The sequence below is a fragment of the Erpetoichthys calabaricus genome, chromosome 8 (genome assembly GCF_900747795.2).
Source record: "Erpetoichthys calabaricus chromosome 8, fErpCal1.3, whole genome shotgun sequence".
Taxonomy (NCBI): Eukaryota; Metazoa; Chordata; class Cladistia; order Polypteriformes; family Polypteridae; genus Erpetoichthys; species Erpetoichthys calabaricus.
The window spans coordinates 26270344-26285367 of record NC_041401.2 but is presented as its reverse complement, the minus strand read 5'-3'; the positions used below and the strand labels follow the sequence as shown (position 1 = coordinate 26285367).

Below are 15024 nucleotides of genomic sequence, written 5' to 3'. Positions count from 1 at the left end.
TGCTCTCCAGCCGCCCTGCTGTGCAGTTCTAGATCAGCATTGCAACATACAGCGGCAACGAAGTGTGTTGTTACTACTTGCCACGGCCCACTTTTTTTCTAATTGCCTGTATTAAATAATAATATTTCTCTGTTGTCTGTATTAAATAAATATTTTCAAATGATTTCACTTTTACAGAATTTTTTTAAGCTTGTATTAAATAATTTCAGATGATTTTACTTTTGTTTTCCTCATAAAAACATAAAGCAAGGATTTTAATGGGTTAACTTATGTCTCTACTTTTATATAATATATTGGTCTGGGTGTGTAGGGGGCATGTATAAATCTATATACAATAATATATATAGAGATTTTTTAAGAGTGTCCCATATTTCTAATTTTCTAATCTGGCAACCCTACTCTGACCTGTCAATCTGTTGATGAACTTTAGTATTCTTGGTAATCCCATCCTCTCAGCCATAGTAAAGTCTTACACAGAGATTGATTTGGCTTGAGGTGTTCAGAATCTAGCTGCTGTGACAATTTAAATTATCTCAAGCCAACAAGCTCTTCCTATAATTCTTTGCAAGTGTGCAAGTGCTTCAAAACACTCTTACCCAGCGCAAGTTTAACATATTTGTTATCACTGGAACTGAACGATCTGCACTGGTATCTGGAAAGTTGCTGGTTCAAATCAAGTTTCTGCCAGAAGGGATCCTACTCCATTTTGCCCTTGAACAAGGCCCTTAACTGGAAATTCCTCCATGGGCACTGTACAATGGCTGACCCTGCACTGTGATCACCCACAGGTCATGCAAAATACAACTTCTCCCTCGGGATTAATACAGTGAACTAAATACAAAAAACAACACAAGTCAAAACAATTTCTTTCAACAATTAAAAATGTGTAACAAACTTGCAAATACCAAAATATCAACAGTAGGAAAGGTACGTCTAGTGTCCAGTGCTGTACTGATGCAGATTTAGTACCCATCCTTTGAGTCCGAGTCACTAACACACGGCCTGGAGTCACAATCAGGACAGTTGAAGTGCATTTCTTTGTGCACTTTTTTATAATATTAATTTCTATTGTTTGTGCATGAGAGGGTGGAATGTCAGCATCTAATCCCTCATGATCAACATATCACAGTGTACGGCTTAGTGATTTCCACATTTCCCTGACACAAACGGTTGCCGCATTAGGGTTCAAGCGTCTTTCTTGTCATTCTACTTGATCACGATCATTTTGCCTTTTTGTCATACACCCCCCTACAGTGTTACGTGACTGAAGTTGCCAGGGATATCACGGCGGTTCAGTCATATAGTGCCATATACAGTGGAACCTCGGTTCACGACCATAATTCGTTCCAAAACTCTGGTCGTAAACCGATTTCGTCATGAACCGAAGCAATTTCCCCCATAGGATTGTATGTGAATACAATTAATCCATTCCAGACCATACGAACTGTATGTAAATATACATATTTTTTAAGTTTTTAAGCACAAATATAGTTAATTAAACCATAGAATGCACATCGTAATAGTAAACTAAATGTAAAAACATTGAATAACACTGAGAAAACCTTGAACAACAGAGAAAACGAATACTGCAATAGTTTGCGCTATAGCGCTACCAACCACTGGCTAAAAACACTTTCTTTTAACGAGTTTTAAGCACAGGGAAAAAAATGAACATTTGAAAAAATCTGTAATTTAATAAACCACCAAGAAAAGTAACATTGCAACAATGTACTCTACGAACCGATTACTGTAAACAGAAGTGAAAACAAAACCAAGCCCAGTGCATTCTTTAACTGCCTTCCTACCTTACGCGTCCTGCTCTCTCTCTCTCGCGCTGCCTGTGTGTGTGTGTGTGTCACGCTCTCTTGCTCGCTGCACAGGAAATGCACAGGGAGAGACTGAACATGTACAAACCGAAAGGGAAACTGGCTTGTTCGTATACCGAGTGTGCGGTCGTGAACCAAGGCAAAAGTTTGGCAAAAACGTTTTGGTCGTAAACCGATTTGTACGTGTACCGAGACGCTCGTGAACCGAGGTTCCACTGTACATCTGTTTCATTATCAGTGTCAACATCTGATGACTAATTCAGACACACTATTACTTGATTCAAATAATGGCTCAGTTTCAGTTGTTTTAAAATTTACTTTATAGTCTCTCATTTAGACGCCATTGTGTTTTACTCATAAATATTGATGAGAAACCTTATAGAGGTAAAATGCATAGAAATATTCATAACTTTTTTACAGCATGATGTTATTTTTTCCATTAGAGAGCAATAGAATACTATCCTGAGCATTATTCAGGTTTACAAATGTAAAGCAGATCATTTAATGTCACCTTGAGATTGACTCATGGTTAACCATATTTGCATAGAATTCTGAGTCCGAGTCATACTCTGTGTTAATGCCAAATAAGAGAACTACACACATTACCATACTATTGATAACCTGTTTTTATTAGGCTAAAAAAATATAATTTCTATATATATTCTTTATCCTGAAAAAAGCCGTTAACGTTTTATTATAATGTATTATTCATGCATTCATTCACAGTATAACTGACACCTGCAATGCATTTATGGCACACTCAAATTGTTCCATTTGTAACCATCAGAATCATTGCTAGAACTAGGAAGTGGGACTACATAACCCCTGTACGTATAGTAAGTCCTTATACTGGCTTTCAGTTAAGTACTGGGCTGATTTCAAAATCTTCTTTGTAAAATATGAAGCTTTAAATGAACAGAAAAGTAAAAACATAATGTTAGAGTGTTCTGGTAGTCATATTTCTGTTTTCAATAGACACACTGTAAACACACACCTAGCTCTTTAAATCATTGACACAATTAATTAAGCAGACAATAGAAGAAACACATTGTTTCATACTGAGTACTCTCTTTATACTTCTGTGCATTCTAAAAATTGATCTGATAAGAAACTAAATCACGCAAATCATGAGAGCCCAAAAGAGCTTTTAAGCCAGTGTAACATAGTAGATAGGTCAGCAGTGTTCAAACCTGCTCTTAAATCTACAGCAAAGACATAATCACTGTAGAATTTCACAAGATATTATAATGTTTTTTAATTAGTGCCATTTCCGTACTGAGCAGTGTGAAGGCTGGACTTGAACTTTTCATGTAAACTGTGTGAGGTGAGACTAAAGTGGAGGGGCTCCTATGGTTTCAAAGTGCTTTTGAAAGAAAAACGAAATTGGTCTATAATCATTAATCATCTAGCTCTATTTTCCCCCTAAAATGATCTGATAATTGGCACTTTTAGCCCATTAGGAACTGTGCCAGTCTATAACGATCTATTATTGATAATAATGGCTTTTATTATTATTTGGTCTTTTCATTCTGAAAAACTATGATTCTCTTTTCGGTTATTAAAGTTAAAATTACTAAAATGGCGCACACAAGGAGAGACAGGGTTTGACAATATGATATTAGCCTAAAAGAGGACTTTGAAATCTGGGATTTATTTTACTATTAAAGCAGTTCAGAAAGTCTCCTCTTCTTTTTTTTTGGTGTTTTTGTAAGACTTTGCATTTGTTGAATGAGCAACTTTTTTTAAACAGTTAACGACAGCTATTTCTATTTTCATTTTAGTCTGGAGTCGTATGCAGAGGTCAACAGAAAATTTGCTCGTTAGGCGCATTCACAAATAATGCAAAAAGCAGCCACCGTGAAAGCCATGTATGTCTGTAAGTCCGTCCATGCATGATTTCTCAGTGAACTGATTTTGTTGAAACTTGCCACACTAAGGCAAGCTTATACTTTGTGCCAACACTGGGCATGAGGGTTACAATGTGAAGATGACGTCAGACTTGACTGGGTTTTTGTCGTGATCTGCACACAGATTTTTTTTTTCTATCTATGCCGTGATGTGCATTCAGTACCATCTATCCAAAATGTCCATTTCTAGGACAGGGTGGTTACGTAGGTCGCAGAATGATGAATGAATGGCTGAATATGATGCAACTGATCATCAAAGCACAAGATGGCCATGCAAAAATATCTAAAGTGCATCTGTTCATCATCTAGCTCACATACTCACAAGAATGTTATACATGCCCTCCCTTTGTCACTTCTGGACATGCCACCTTCTCCTTTTTTCCTGTTTAAAGGCGGTAATAACAAGCAAAACTCTTCTTCCATCAGCAGAGTCTCACTTCCTCTGCTGTGATATATTAGGAGCGCAGCATCGATCAAATATAGTCATCTACGGACTAGGAAAATATTAACATGCTGATCGAACAGGCGGCAACAAGTAAGAATGTGTTTTGGTCTCTGACTGTGTGTGCTTTGCCCTGTGGTCAGCGTGCAGGCTTCATATGGGAAGTACAAAGAAGCTCGTATTCTTCAAAGAAATTTGTTAGGAAAGTTTAATTTTCATCAGGACGTTACAATTACAGCGCTATGCACACAGCTTTGAAATTTCAAAAATTCCCATTAGAAAGCATTGCCAAATTTACCGGCTTGCCTATCTTAAAACTGTCAAACAAAATGACACCTTTTATTAGCTAACTGAACTGATTACAATATACAACCTTTCACGAAAACTGAGACCCCTTCTTCAGGCAGGTGGTAAGGGACATCCGTTGCTTCAAAAGCTTGTATATTGTAATTGATTCAGTTAGCTAATCAAAGGTGTCATTTTGCAGGACTTCTCATTGCATCCATAATGGCTAACATGGTACAACACCATACTATTCCAGTGGCAATAATAATATTTATTCATCACAGTTAGTTACAGTACCATAATGCAGCAGTAGGTCTCGTGATAATGATCCATTTCTCTGCAGCTACATGGCTTGCACAAACCTTAGTAACATTAGCTCAGTTCTCCTCCTTGAAACCAAAGCAGTTAAGTGACATGTCAACAAAAGTAAAAATAAAAGCAGCTGAACTTATGTAGAAATGTGTGAAAGATGGCTCAGTGACAATTTACGCTATGCTATGACTAAATGTGCACTCAGGATTCCCATAATACACTAAAAACAACCTCATGGCTGCATTACCTAAGATAATAATGATTTAACATTTCTCAGAGAACACAATTTATTGACAAAATGTTACAATGATTCACTATCATGTTTGGATGCAGCCAACAGTTTCAGCTTGAAACTGCAACACAAAATTTTAAATCTTCATTGGGTACTTGTTTGAAAGTTTTAGGCACATGATATTGTAAAATGGTATATTATATATATACTGTATATATACATATACATACACACACACACACACACACACAGTACACCCCCAAAATTCATGGGGGTTATGTTCCCAGAGCACCTACGAATTGTGAAAAACCGTGACTTTTGGATGTGGTTAAAAAATGCCTTTTAAATGCCTATTTTTATAGTTTAAACCCTAAATACAGTATGCCTTTAATTTTGTTGCAGACTCAACTTATTACATTAATACATTACCTAAAAAATTCTCAATACATGACCTAAAAACAGAAGGTAAAGGCAAACCCGTATACTGTACAGTACTGTACTGCTAGGTCTCCCGCGGTGCTAGAACGTAAAATACCAATGTTACTGCTATACGTACTGTAATTCATGCAAGCGCATTCTCTTTGGTATGCGCTGTCGTTTTCTTTGTTATAAGCAGAGTAAATACATAATAATTTCATTTAATTAAAATACAGTAAAATGTACGGGTACTCACCAATGATGAATGATATTGATGATGAAGTAGCTGTGCAGTACGATGCAAAGGATTTAAAACTCCTTGGGTGGCGCCTCTTCTTCAGGTGCTTCAGGAGGAGTCGTATCTTTGGACGGGTCTTCTTCTGGTGGGGTTTCGTGCTGGCTTTTCTTTATAGGTTTCAGGAACATTGTGATGGGAAGTTGCTACATTGTCTCCTGGAGCGAACTGCTGGTACAATTTCTGTGCTTTCTCACGGATGATGTTACCGTCCAAGGGGATGTTCTTCTTCCTACAGTCGGTGATCCACAATGCCAAGGCAGATTCCATCCTGACGATATTTTTATTCTTTACAGTCGTTACCTTTTTGGCACTATCACAGAAATGGTACTCCAGATCACTGCTTCGTTCTTCTTTATGTAGCGTGCGGTGCTTTCATTAATGCCATCGTGGCGCGCTACTGCAGCATAACGTTTTAGTTCCCGAAGCAAGTCCAGTAGTTCAACCTTCTCCTGGAGTGTTTTAAACTTCTTCTGGTGCTTAGGCTCAGTGCCAGAAGCCTTAGAATGTGCAGGGTGTTTCGGTGACATCTTGTGCATTTAAGCAGAACAAAATGAATATAATAGCAAAATGGAAAACACGAGGACACTCAATTGGAGACGTGTCACAGGGCAGCAGTCAATCAACAGCAAGGAGAAATGAATAACGCTCTAGGATTGGCTACTTTCACCATCCCAAACCATAAAAAATTGCGGAGGATATTTGCGCTTTCTGCTAACAATTAATAGTTAGGTTCTAAGAAAAAATCTGCAAACGACTGAGTCCGTGAACCCTGAACTGCGACTTTGCGGGGGTCTATATATATATATATATATATACACATACACACACACACACACACACACAGAGTATATACTGTATATATTATGCCCACAACTAGTACATGTATTACAGTGGTCAGTGGTGTAGGGCCCTCATTAATGCAAAAATTCTCAAATTCTTTATGGGTTCACAATTATATTCTAAGTTTATTGCACTAAATCACTGCAAAAAAGTTGAGAAACTCAACACAGAATGATCACTGTGCAAGCACATCACATCTGTGAGGGTGGCTGCAGAGATAATGATGCATAGCATCACCCAGAAAAGTGTGTAGTTCTACAGCTCTTTAGAGAACGGTAACTCTTAACAAAAACTGAACTACTTATAATAAATGAGTGTATATATTTTTGGTAGTAAATGATAAAAATGATTAATATTACTTACAACATATTTTATGCATTTATGACTTACTAAATTAGATTCTAACTGTCCTAAAACAGTGATTTATTTATTTTATGGGGGGTTTGGGGAGACCCCAGGAACACACCTAGCTTTGACTCGGTTTGCAAACTTGCAGAGACCAATAAATAGCAGTTCAATCAATAGGAAAAAGAATAAATGGAATAAATAATGACGCAAACGCAATTAAACAAATATCGCGTATGCAGAAACCCACTGAAAAGTCCAATGGCAATAAATAATATATAACTAAACACAGATACAAAAGAAATTAACAAAACATTAAGCAGAAAATGATAAACAATAAAATACTCTTAACACAGTCCAATTTCCCAGATGCAGATCATGGTCGTGTAGTTATGAAGTACCTTAGTTATGAAGTACCTTGTGAACAGCCTCCTGAAAGTTACGTAAAGCTTTGTCCTACCTTGATGCGGATGCAAGTGAACATTTGTAGAAGACGGGAGTGCTTTCCAGACGAAGGTGTTTCCTAACCCAGGCAAAAATCACATAAACAGTCAGGCACAGGACAAGAACATAAAAACTGTAATCCAACGGTATAATTGTAAAGTAATTGTGTAGTGAAAGATTAAAACAAAAAGACATCAGGGGCCTCATGTATAAAAGGTGCGTACACACAGAAACGTTGCGTACGCACAGAACGTTTCCACGTTCAAATTGCGATGTATAAAACCTACACTTGGTGTAAAGCCACGCATGTTTCCACGTTACCTCATACCCTGTTGTACGCAAGTTCTCCATTAGGTTTTGTAGACTGGCGGCACCCAGCGTCAAAGCAGTGCTACTGTTCCTGTGTGGTTACCCTTTCTTAGATCCACATCCATGACGGCGGCTCAAGTGCTCCTTGTAGAACTGTTTGTACTTGCAAGTTACCGTGAGGTAATTGTACTTATGAGACAATTATAACATTGCACATCCTGAGCCACTTTATAAAGTGCGTATTTACGTATGATGACGATATCATTTTTAAGATGAAATGCAGCAAAATATGTTGATTATACAGATAAAATACTTTAACTACACGGTGCCGCAGCGCTAGCGAGCTTAAGCTTTGTTCACTGATTGTTCCTGCCTTGCGCTGTTTTCATGCTGTGGCTGGTGCGACACTGTAAGGATAGATGGATAGAATAATTAAAACATTACAAAGATATTTCATTGTTCCTTAAACATTTTGAAGAATCTGCGTTCTAAGCTTACAGATGGCTTAACGTCTATTACAGAGCTGATTGTGTGGTGATTGGGTATTTAGAGAAAGAAAAGTAAGGACAGGAATTGGAGGTTAGTACGTTTGAAAAAGACAGTACTTCTGTAATAAAGCATTTCATTGAAGGTCGCGCATGGCGCAGCAAGCATCTTGCTGTAAGACATGAACAATCACTGCGCCACCGTGTTCCCATGTTTAATAACATGCTCATATCATCATGAAAAGGATATCACGTATACTTCTCAATATTTTAATTACTCAGAGAGCTGTAATATTACGAGTGTAATGGATTCTGTGTCATGTTGGAGGAAGAGCATGTAGTGATTCAGGCACATAGAGCACATATAAGATCAAATACAAAACAAAGCATTTATCGTGCTACTTTAGTTACGATGGGATTTGAGAAACTAGTAAATTAAACGATTTTAAGATGAAGTTTATGATGTTCTACTTTAATGACAAAATAAACTACGTGATTAAAGTGGAAATTTCGAGATTAAAGTTGACATTTTGTGCTTTTTTCACACTGTGTGCCTTTTTTTCCCCCACTGTACCCTAATAAGCTTTCATATGACACTCAGACGGTGGGCTACGACTCGCCTTTTTCACGCCGACTTTGATATGTGACAACTTTTTTATTTCGGGCACTGTGCGACTTTGTGAACTTGAGCTTTCGAGTTTCTCCGACACGCTATGTCACTCGATCAGCTTCCTTTTGTTGCTTATATAACTGTTTAAACCAACAAAGAGTACGTTTTTCTTTGGCTCCATTTGGTATTCGCTGAAATTCTTCTATTTGTCCTCGTATTTTTGCCATTGCCTTTTCACAGAACGCTGGGCTTAAGGGCTATTTATATTGATTTGCATATTCAAAGAGGCGTAATTCTGGGAGGAGTTGGGGCAGGACAGCAAGCGCGTGCATGTGCGTTTATTTCCACGCTGAGCGGGATTTATATAGCTGAAGAACGTGCAAGTTGGTGAACACACAGATTCCTGCATCTGGATTTTTCTGTGCGTAAGCACATTTCAGCTTTTGTGCTTACGTCATGTTATAGTGCAAATTCTGCGCACGGCGTTATGCATGAGGCCCCAGATGATCGCAATGTTGCCAGCTTGTTAAGGCCCCCTTTTAACAGTAGTGCCTCATCTTGTTTCATCCTGTAGCCTTTCCTGTAAACACCAAAGTTGCCCAATGGTGCAGCACTCCCAGGGCTGCTGGAATCTGGAGTCCACTTAAGGAGCGTTGCTACAATGCTGTTTGCGATTTTCCAAAGATAGGTTACAAAAATGGCAAAATAATTTCCATTTAATTATTGATGATAAATCTGTGAATAGGTAAATCCACTTGTAAACCTGCCAATCGCAAGGGACGACTATACATTCTTTTATCACTTGTCACACATGCATAGCAGAGGATTGGCTTCTGGGCTCACCTGAGGTATACTATATCATTCTGGGGACTGTTACTAATAGTCTTGTCTCCTTTTTCCCCCCTCACAGTGCAGAGAAGCTGCCCAATGAGGGCACGTAAACCAGAGAAGCCCTGCCCCTTCTGAACCAGACAATACAAAAGATTGGATGCTCCTGGAAGGTAGCGTTGCATTTCTTGACAAGATGAGCTCAGAGAACGGAGCTTTCCCCAAAGCCTGATCCACTTTATTTTGAGAAGCCGTGTTGCACCGACATCGGGCACCTGTTTATTTCTCTTTGGTTTTGCTGCCTGCATTAAACTGGGTGGCCGGGTTAGCACCCCTACTTATTGTGGGAGTCTTTCAAGTTCTGTCACTCGGACCACACACTGTTATTTTTGAACATGACTCACAGTTACAAAAAAAATGCAATAAACAAAATTGTGAAAATAAGCACTTTGATGAAGTCACTAGAGAATGTAAAAATTATCCATGTTTTAAACCAGCTAACCAGATCTCCAAATGACATGCAGATCGGACATTTTCTTATTTATACTTTGTAACATTTTTGTACGCAATATTATATTTATCATATGCTTTAAATGCCGACTTTAATGTTGCAAAACTTTTTCCTATTTTCTGTGCAAGAGAAATATAACCTGCTAGGCTACTATGGACTGATGGCATTTTTAATCACAGTTATGTTGTGCAGAAAGCCAAATTATGGCTGGGTGTTCTTTTGCTCTTGGATCCCCTAAAAATTCACATTCTCCAACATTCGGCTGGCTGGAGTTTCCATTTTCCTCTATCCACCCTGGTCCTCTGGCCATAGCGTTGGACTTGGTCTAGAACTACTAGAGACATAAAAAACTAGACTTAACTGGCTCTCTAATTTCTGTTTTCATTCTGTCTCAGTGTTTGCTGAACTTTTATATGAAGTTCTGCAAACCAGAAGCTATCAGGATAAGATCAAACGACATAGAAAATGATCAATCATTGTATTATTATCATAATAATAGGCACAAGTACGACATTTAAAACATACAATGAATTGTCATGGGCGGCACGGTGGCGCAGTGGGTAGCGCTGCTGCCTCGCAGTAGTGAGACCTGAGTTTGCTTCCCGGGTCCTCCCTGCGTGGAGTTTGCATGTTCTCCCTGTGTCTGCGTGGGTTTCCTCCGGGCGCTCCAGTTTCCTCCCACAGTCCAAAGACATACAGGTTAGGTGGATTGGCGATTCTAAATTGGCCCTAGTGTGTGCTTGGTGTGTGTGTGTGTCCTGTGGTGGGTTGGTTCCCTGCCTTGCGCCATGTGTTGGCTGGGATTGGCTCCAGCAGACCCCCGTGACCCTGTGTTCGGATTCAGCGGGTTGGAAAATGGATGGATGGATGGATTGTACTTGGGGGATTTTTCCATTTGTTACTAACACTATTTGTATTCTGTAGATTAGTCTCTCTCCAATAGTAATTGTAATTCTTTATTTTACTTCTTATAAAGCACTTTGAGTTACATTTTTGCATAAATATGTGCTATTCAAATAAATATTGTTGTGCAGGGACTTCACTCCCTCTTTGGTATCCTAAGATTAATTGAACTTGCAGGTTTGCCCTACCAGGAGAGGAAAATGGACGCACAATCAAAGGTCAACAAAGTGACGGTGGACGAAAAAGGAAAACAAGCAGCAGGCAAAGACATGATGAGGCGAGATTCGGGAAATCAGTGAAGACAGAGTAAAGTACAAGAAAAGTGAGACACAAACCAAGGTTTGGCACTTATCACTGAAGTAGTAAATTGGTGCAAATAGTCTGCTTAAATACAGGCAGCTTTTAAACATACTTAACATTCTTTACCTGCCGTTATACAGTATTTTTTAGCTGTCTATTTTGAATTTAATGTTCTTTTTTTTATTTTCATCCCCTGAAGGGCCCTTTCTTCTCTCCAGTCTGCTCCTTGTCCTGGTCATGCTGGCAGCTGAATTCCTGCTAACCTTCTAAAGGAACTGCCTGGGGTCCATCTCTCCTATTCTTTGAAAGGCCAAATTTCACGGGCACCTTCTCTCTGTGTTGCAGCTGGCCAGGGCACCTACTGTCAAAATTACTACATGGTCACTTGGTTGGTAGCTCAGATGTCTCATTAGTCTTCCATTTTCTACTTGGAGTCCATCTTGTTCTAGCCCTCTGTTGCTGTGATGGAGGTGATCAGCCTGTTGTCTGGTACAGTATGACTCATATTATTTAATGTTGTTGACACCTCAAAGTATAGTAGGGTAAGGTATGGGGATGAAGGTGGCAAAGTGTTTTTCTTGTTAGTATATAACACATATACTCATGTTGTTGCACTTTTCTTTATCAACACAGTAAACGTGATCATAAAAACCAGTAGTTCTTAATGGGAATCAGGGGACAGTAGAATATTTGTCATCACCAGACAACACAAAAACAGAGCTTTTGAACAAGATTTAGGATGGACACAAGGAGTTACATCATCAACCTCGGCTCTTTCTGCATACAACAGTAAACTCGCTTGATTCCCTTTGCCTGGCCTTTCCCAAAGCCACAATCAAATTCTACATCATTCTGAATGCCCTTTACATTTCAGTCATCCAAATTTGCTTCCACTGTTGGGCCATTACCACATTTGGCAGAATCCTCAGTATCTCCATCTGCTGTGCCAATGTTCAAAGTGACTTATCCTGTCACAGCACTGCCGCTGCTACAGAGGAATTCTGCTTTTCTCTTCTTGCGTTAAAAGATTACCAGCTGTTCCATATTGAAAAGTGCTTCCTTGGTGATTGCAAATTCATTTTGTAGCTATCTTTCATTTCAGATGCCATGTGAAATAATTTGGAGTAAAAAGTAAGTTGCCAATGAACTCGGACTATAGTTGCAAAAATCAGTTTTTCACGTAGATGACAATGAATTTCCCATTTGCTTGATACTTGCATCAGATTAAAACAATTGAGCCTCACAAAAACATTATTAAAAAATTATTCAGGGGTGGTTAGTCCTACTGCCTGGTGGGACTAGCATCCCGAGTTTTAACCCTGAGGCTGGTCTTTGTGGGTGAGGAGCTGGCATGTTTTCCTGTGTCTGTGTGGGTTTTTTATTTAGGTGCCTCAGTTTACCCTCCATATCTGTGAAGACACACATCCTAAACTGGTCCTGGGTGAGTAGGGATGAATAGGTGCATGAACCCTGCAGCAGACTGGTCCACCCAGGGCCGTTTCCTGCCTTGTACCCAAAGTTGTCAGGATGGGCTTTGGCCCCATGACCATGAGCTAGACTGCTCAGGTTTGAGAATGTCTTCTTAAAATGATTAATTTCTATTACCAGCTTAATAAGCACTATTAGCCCCAATTTCAAATTGCTAATTGAAGCAGCAAAAAAAATAATTCTACAGATTCTTTTATATTTTTCAAAAACATGTTAGGCACAGAATTTTTATTATAGGATGCTGATCATAAAAAAAAAGTAAAAGAAGAAATTAGATACCTTGCCAAGTTTTGATATATCCCGATAAAGAGACAAAGGAAGTGTAAAAAGGAGCGTGGTGATCACAATGACAAAATGGCGATTTGCAAGAATACTCCCAGGACCAACTAGAAAAGAATGATATGAAATACGTTAAAGACTATGTATAAAATACATTTTATAGTCAAACATAAGGTTTTGCTTGACAAGCAACCAATGCTTTCTTTCTGCAGTAAATCAACATTTTTAAACCCTGAGAGAATGCTCAATGCGGTTTATTCCTATATTTTTGTTTTGCGGATTTAATTATTCTGAAAGAATTCACTCTCCAACACAACTGTAGAATAAAGAAAAACAGGGCAGTTTAAAACCCTTATAAATGTTTTTAAGAAAATCTTAAGTTTCTTAACACTTTCAAATGAAAAGAAAATAGTTTTACAAGTCAATACAATGCTCATTTTGATATCTTTTATACAGTCATATGAAAAAGTTTGGGAACCCCTCTCAGCCTACATAATAATTTACTCTCCTTTCAACAAAAAAAGATAACAGTGGTATGTCTTTCATTTCCTAGGAACATCTGAGTACTGGGGCGTTTTCTGAACAAAGATTTTTAGTGAAGCAGTATTTAGTTTTATGAAATTAAATCAAACGTGAACAACTGGCTGTGCAAAAATGTGGGTCCCCTTGTAATTTTGCTGATTTGAATGCCTGTCACTGCTCAATGCTGATTACTTGTAACACCAAATTGGTTGGATTAGCTTGTTAAGCCTTGAACTTTCTAGAGAGGTGTGTCCAATCATGAGATATAAAGGAATTTAAGGTGGTCAATTGCAAGTTGTGCTTCCCTTTGACTCTCCTCTGAAGAGTGACAGCATGGGATCCTCAAAGCAACTCTCAAAAGATCTGAAAACAAAGATTGTTCAGTCTCATGGTTTAGGGGAAGGCTACAAAAAGCTATCTCAGGGATTTAAACTGTCAGTTTCAACTGTAAGGAATGGAATCAGGAAATGGAAGGCCACAGGCACAGTTTCTGTTAAACCCAGCAGGTCTGGTAGGCCAAGAAAAATACAGGAGCGGCATATGCGCAGGATTGTGAGAATGGTTACAGACAACCCACAGATCACCTCCAAAGACCTGCAAGAACATCTTGCTGCAGATGGTGTATCTGTATATCGTTCTACAATTCAGCTCAATTTGCACAAAGAACATCTGTATGGCAGGGTGATGAGAAAGAAGCCCTTTCTGCACTCACGCCACAAGCAGAGTCGCTTGTTGTATGCAAATGCTCATTTAGACAAGCCAGATTCATTTTGGAACAAAGTACTTTGGACTGATGAGACAAAAATGGAGTTATTTGGTCATAACAAAAAGCGCTTTGCATGGCGGAAGAAGAACACCGCATTCCAAGAAAAACACCTGCTGACCACTGTCAAATTTGGAGGAGGTTCCATCATGCTGTGGGGCTGTGTGGCTAGTTCAGGGACTGGGGCCCTTGTTAAAATCGAGTGTCGGATGAATTCAACCCAATATCAACAAATTCTTCAGGATAATGTTCAAGCATTAGTCACAAAGTTGAAGTTACGCAGAGGTTGGATATTCCAACAAGACAATGACCCAAAACACAGTTTGAAATCTACAAAAGGCATTCATGCAGAGGGAGAAGTACAATGTTCTGGAATGGTCATCACAGTCCCATGACTTGAATATCATCGAAAATCTATGGGATGATTTGAATCAGGCTGTTCATGCTCAGCAGCCATCAAATTTAACTGAGCTGGAGAGATGTTGTATAAAGAATGGTCAAAAATACCTCCATCCAGAATCCAGACACTCATCAAAGGCTATAGGAGGACAGCGTCTAGAGGCTGTTAGATTTGCAAAAGGAGCCTCCACTAAGTATTGATGTCATATCTCTGTTGAGGTGCCCAAATTTATGCACCTGTCTAATTTTGTTATGATGCATATTGCATATTTTCGGTTA

General features: G+C 38.8%; 1 protein-coding gene across 2 annotated transcripts in view; it reads right to left on the bottom strand.

Annotated features, from left to right (window-relative positions):
- The window catches only part of slc38a11 (solute carrier family 38 member 11), a 56371-nt gene that overhangs the window by 30506 nt on the left and 10841 nt on the right, over window positions 1-15024 (bottom strand). For both annotated transcript variants that reach the window (XM_028806378.2, XM_051930915.1), the window contains one exon: window positions 13062-13168. In XM_028806378.2, coding sequence (XP_028662211.2) covers window positions 13062-13168 — 107 coding nt within the window. The remainder of the gene's footprint in view (window positions 1-13061; window positions 13169-15024) is intronic.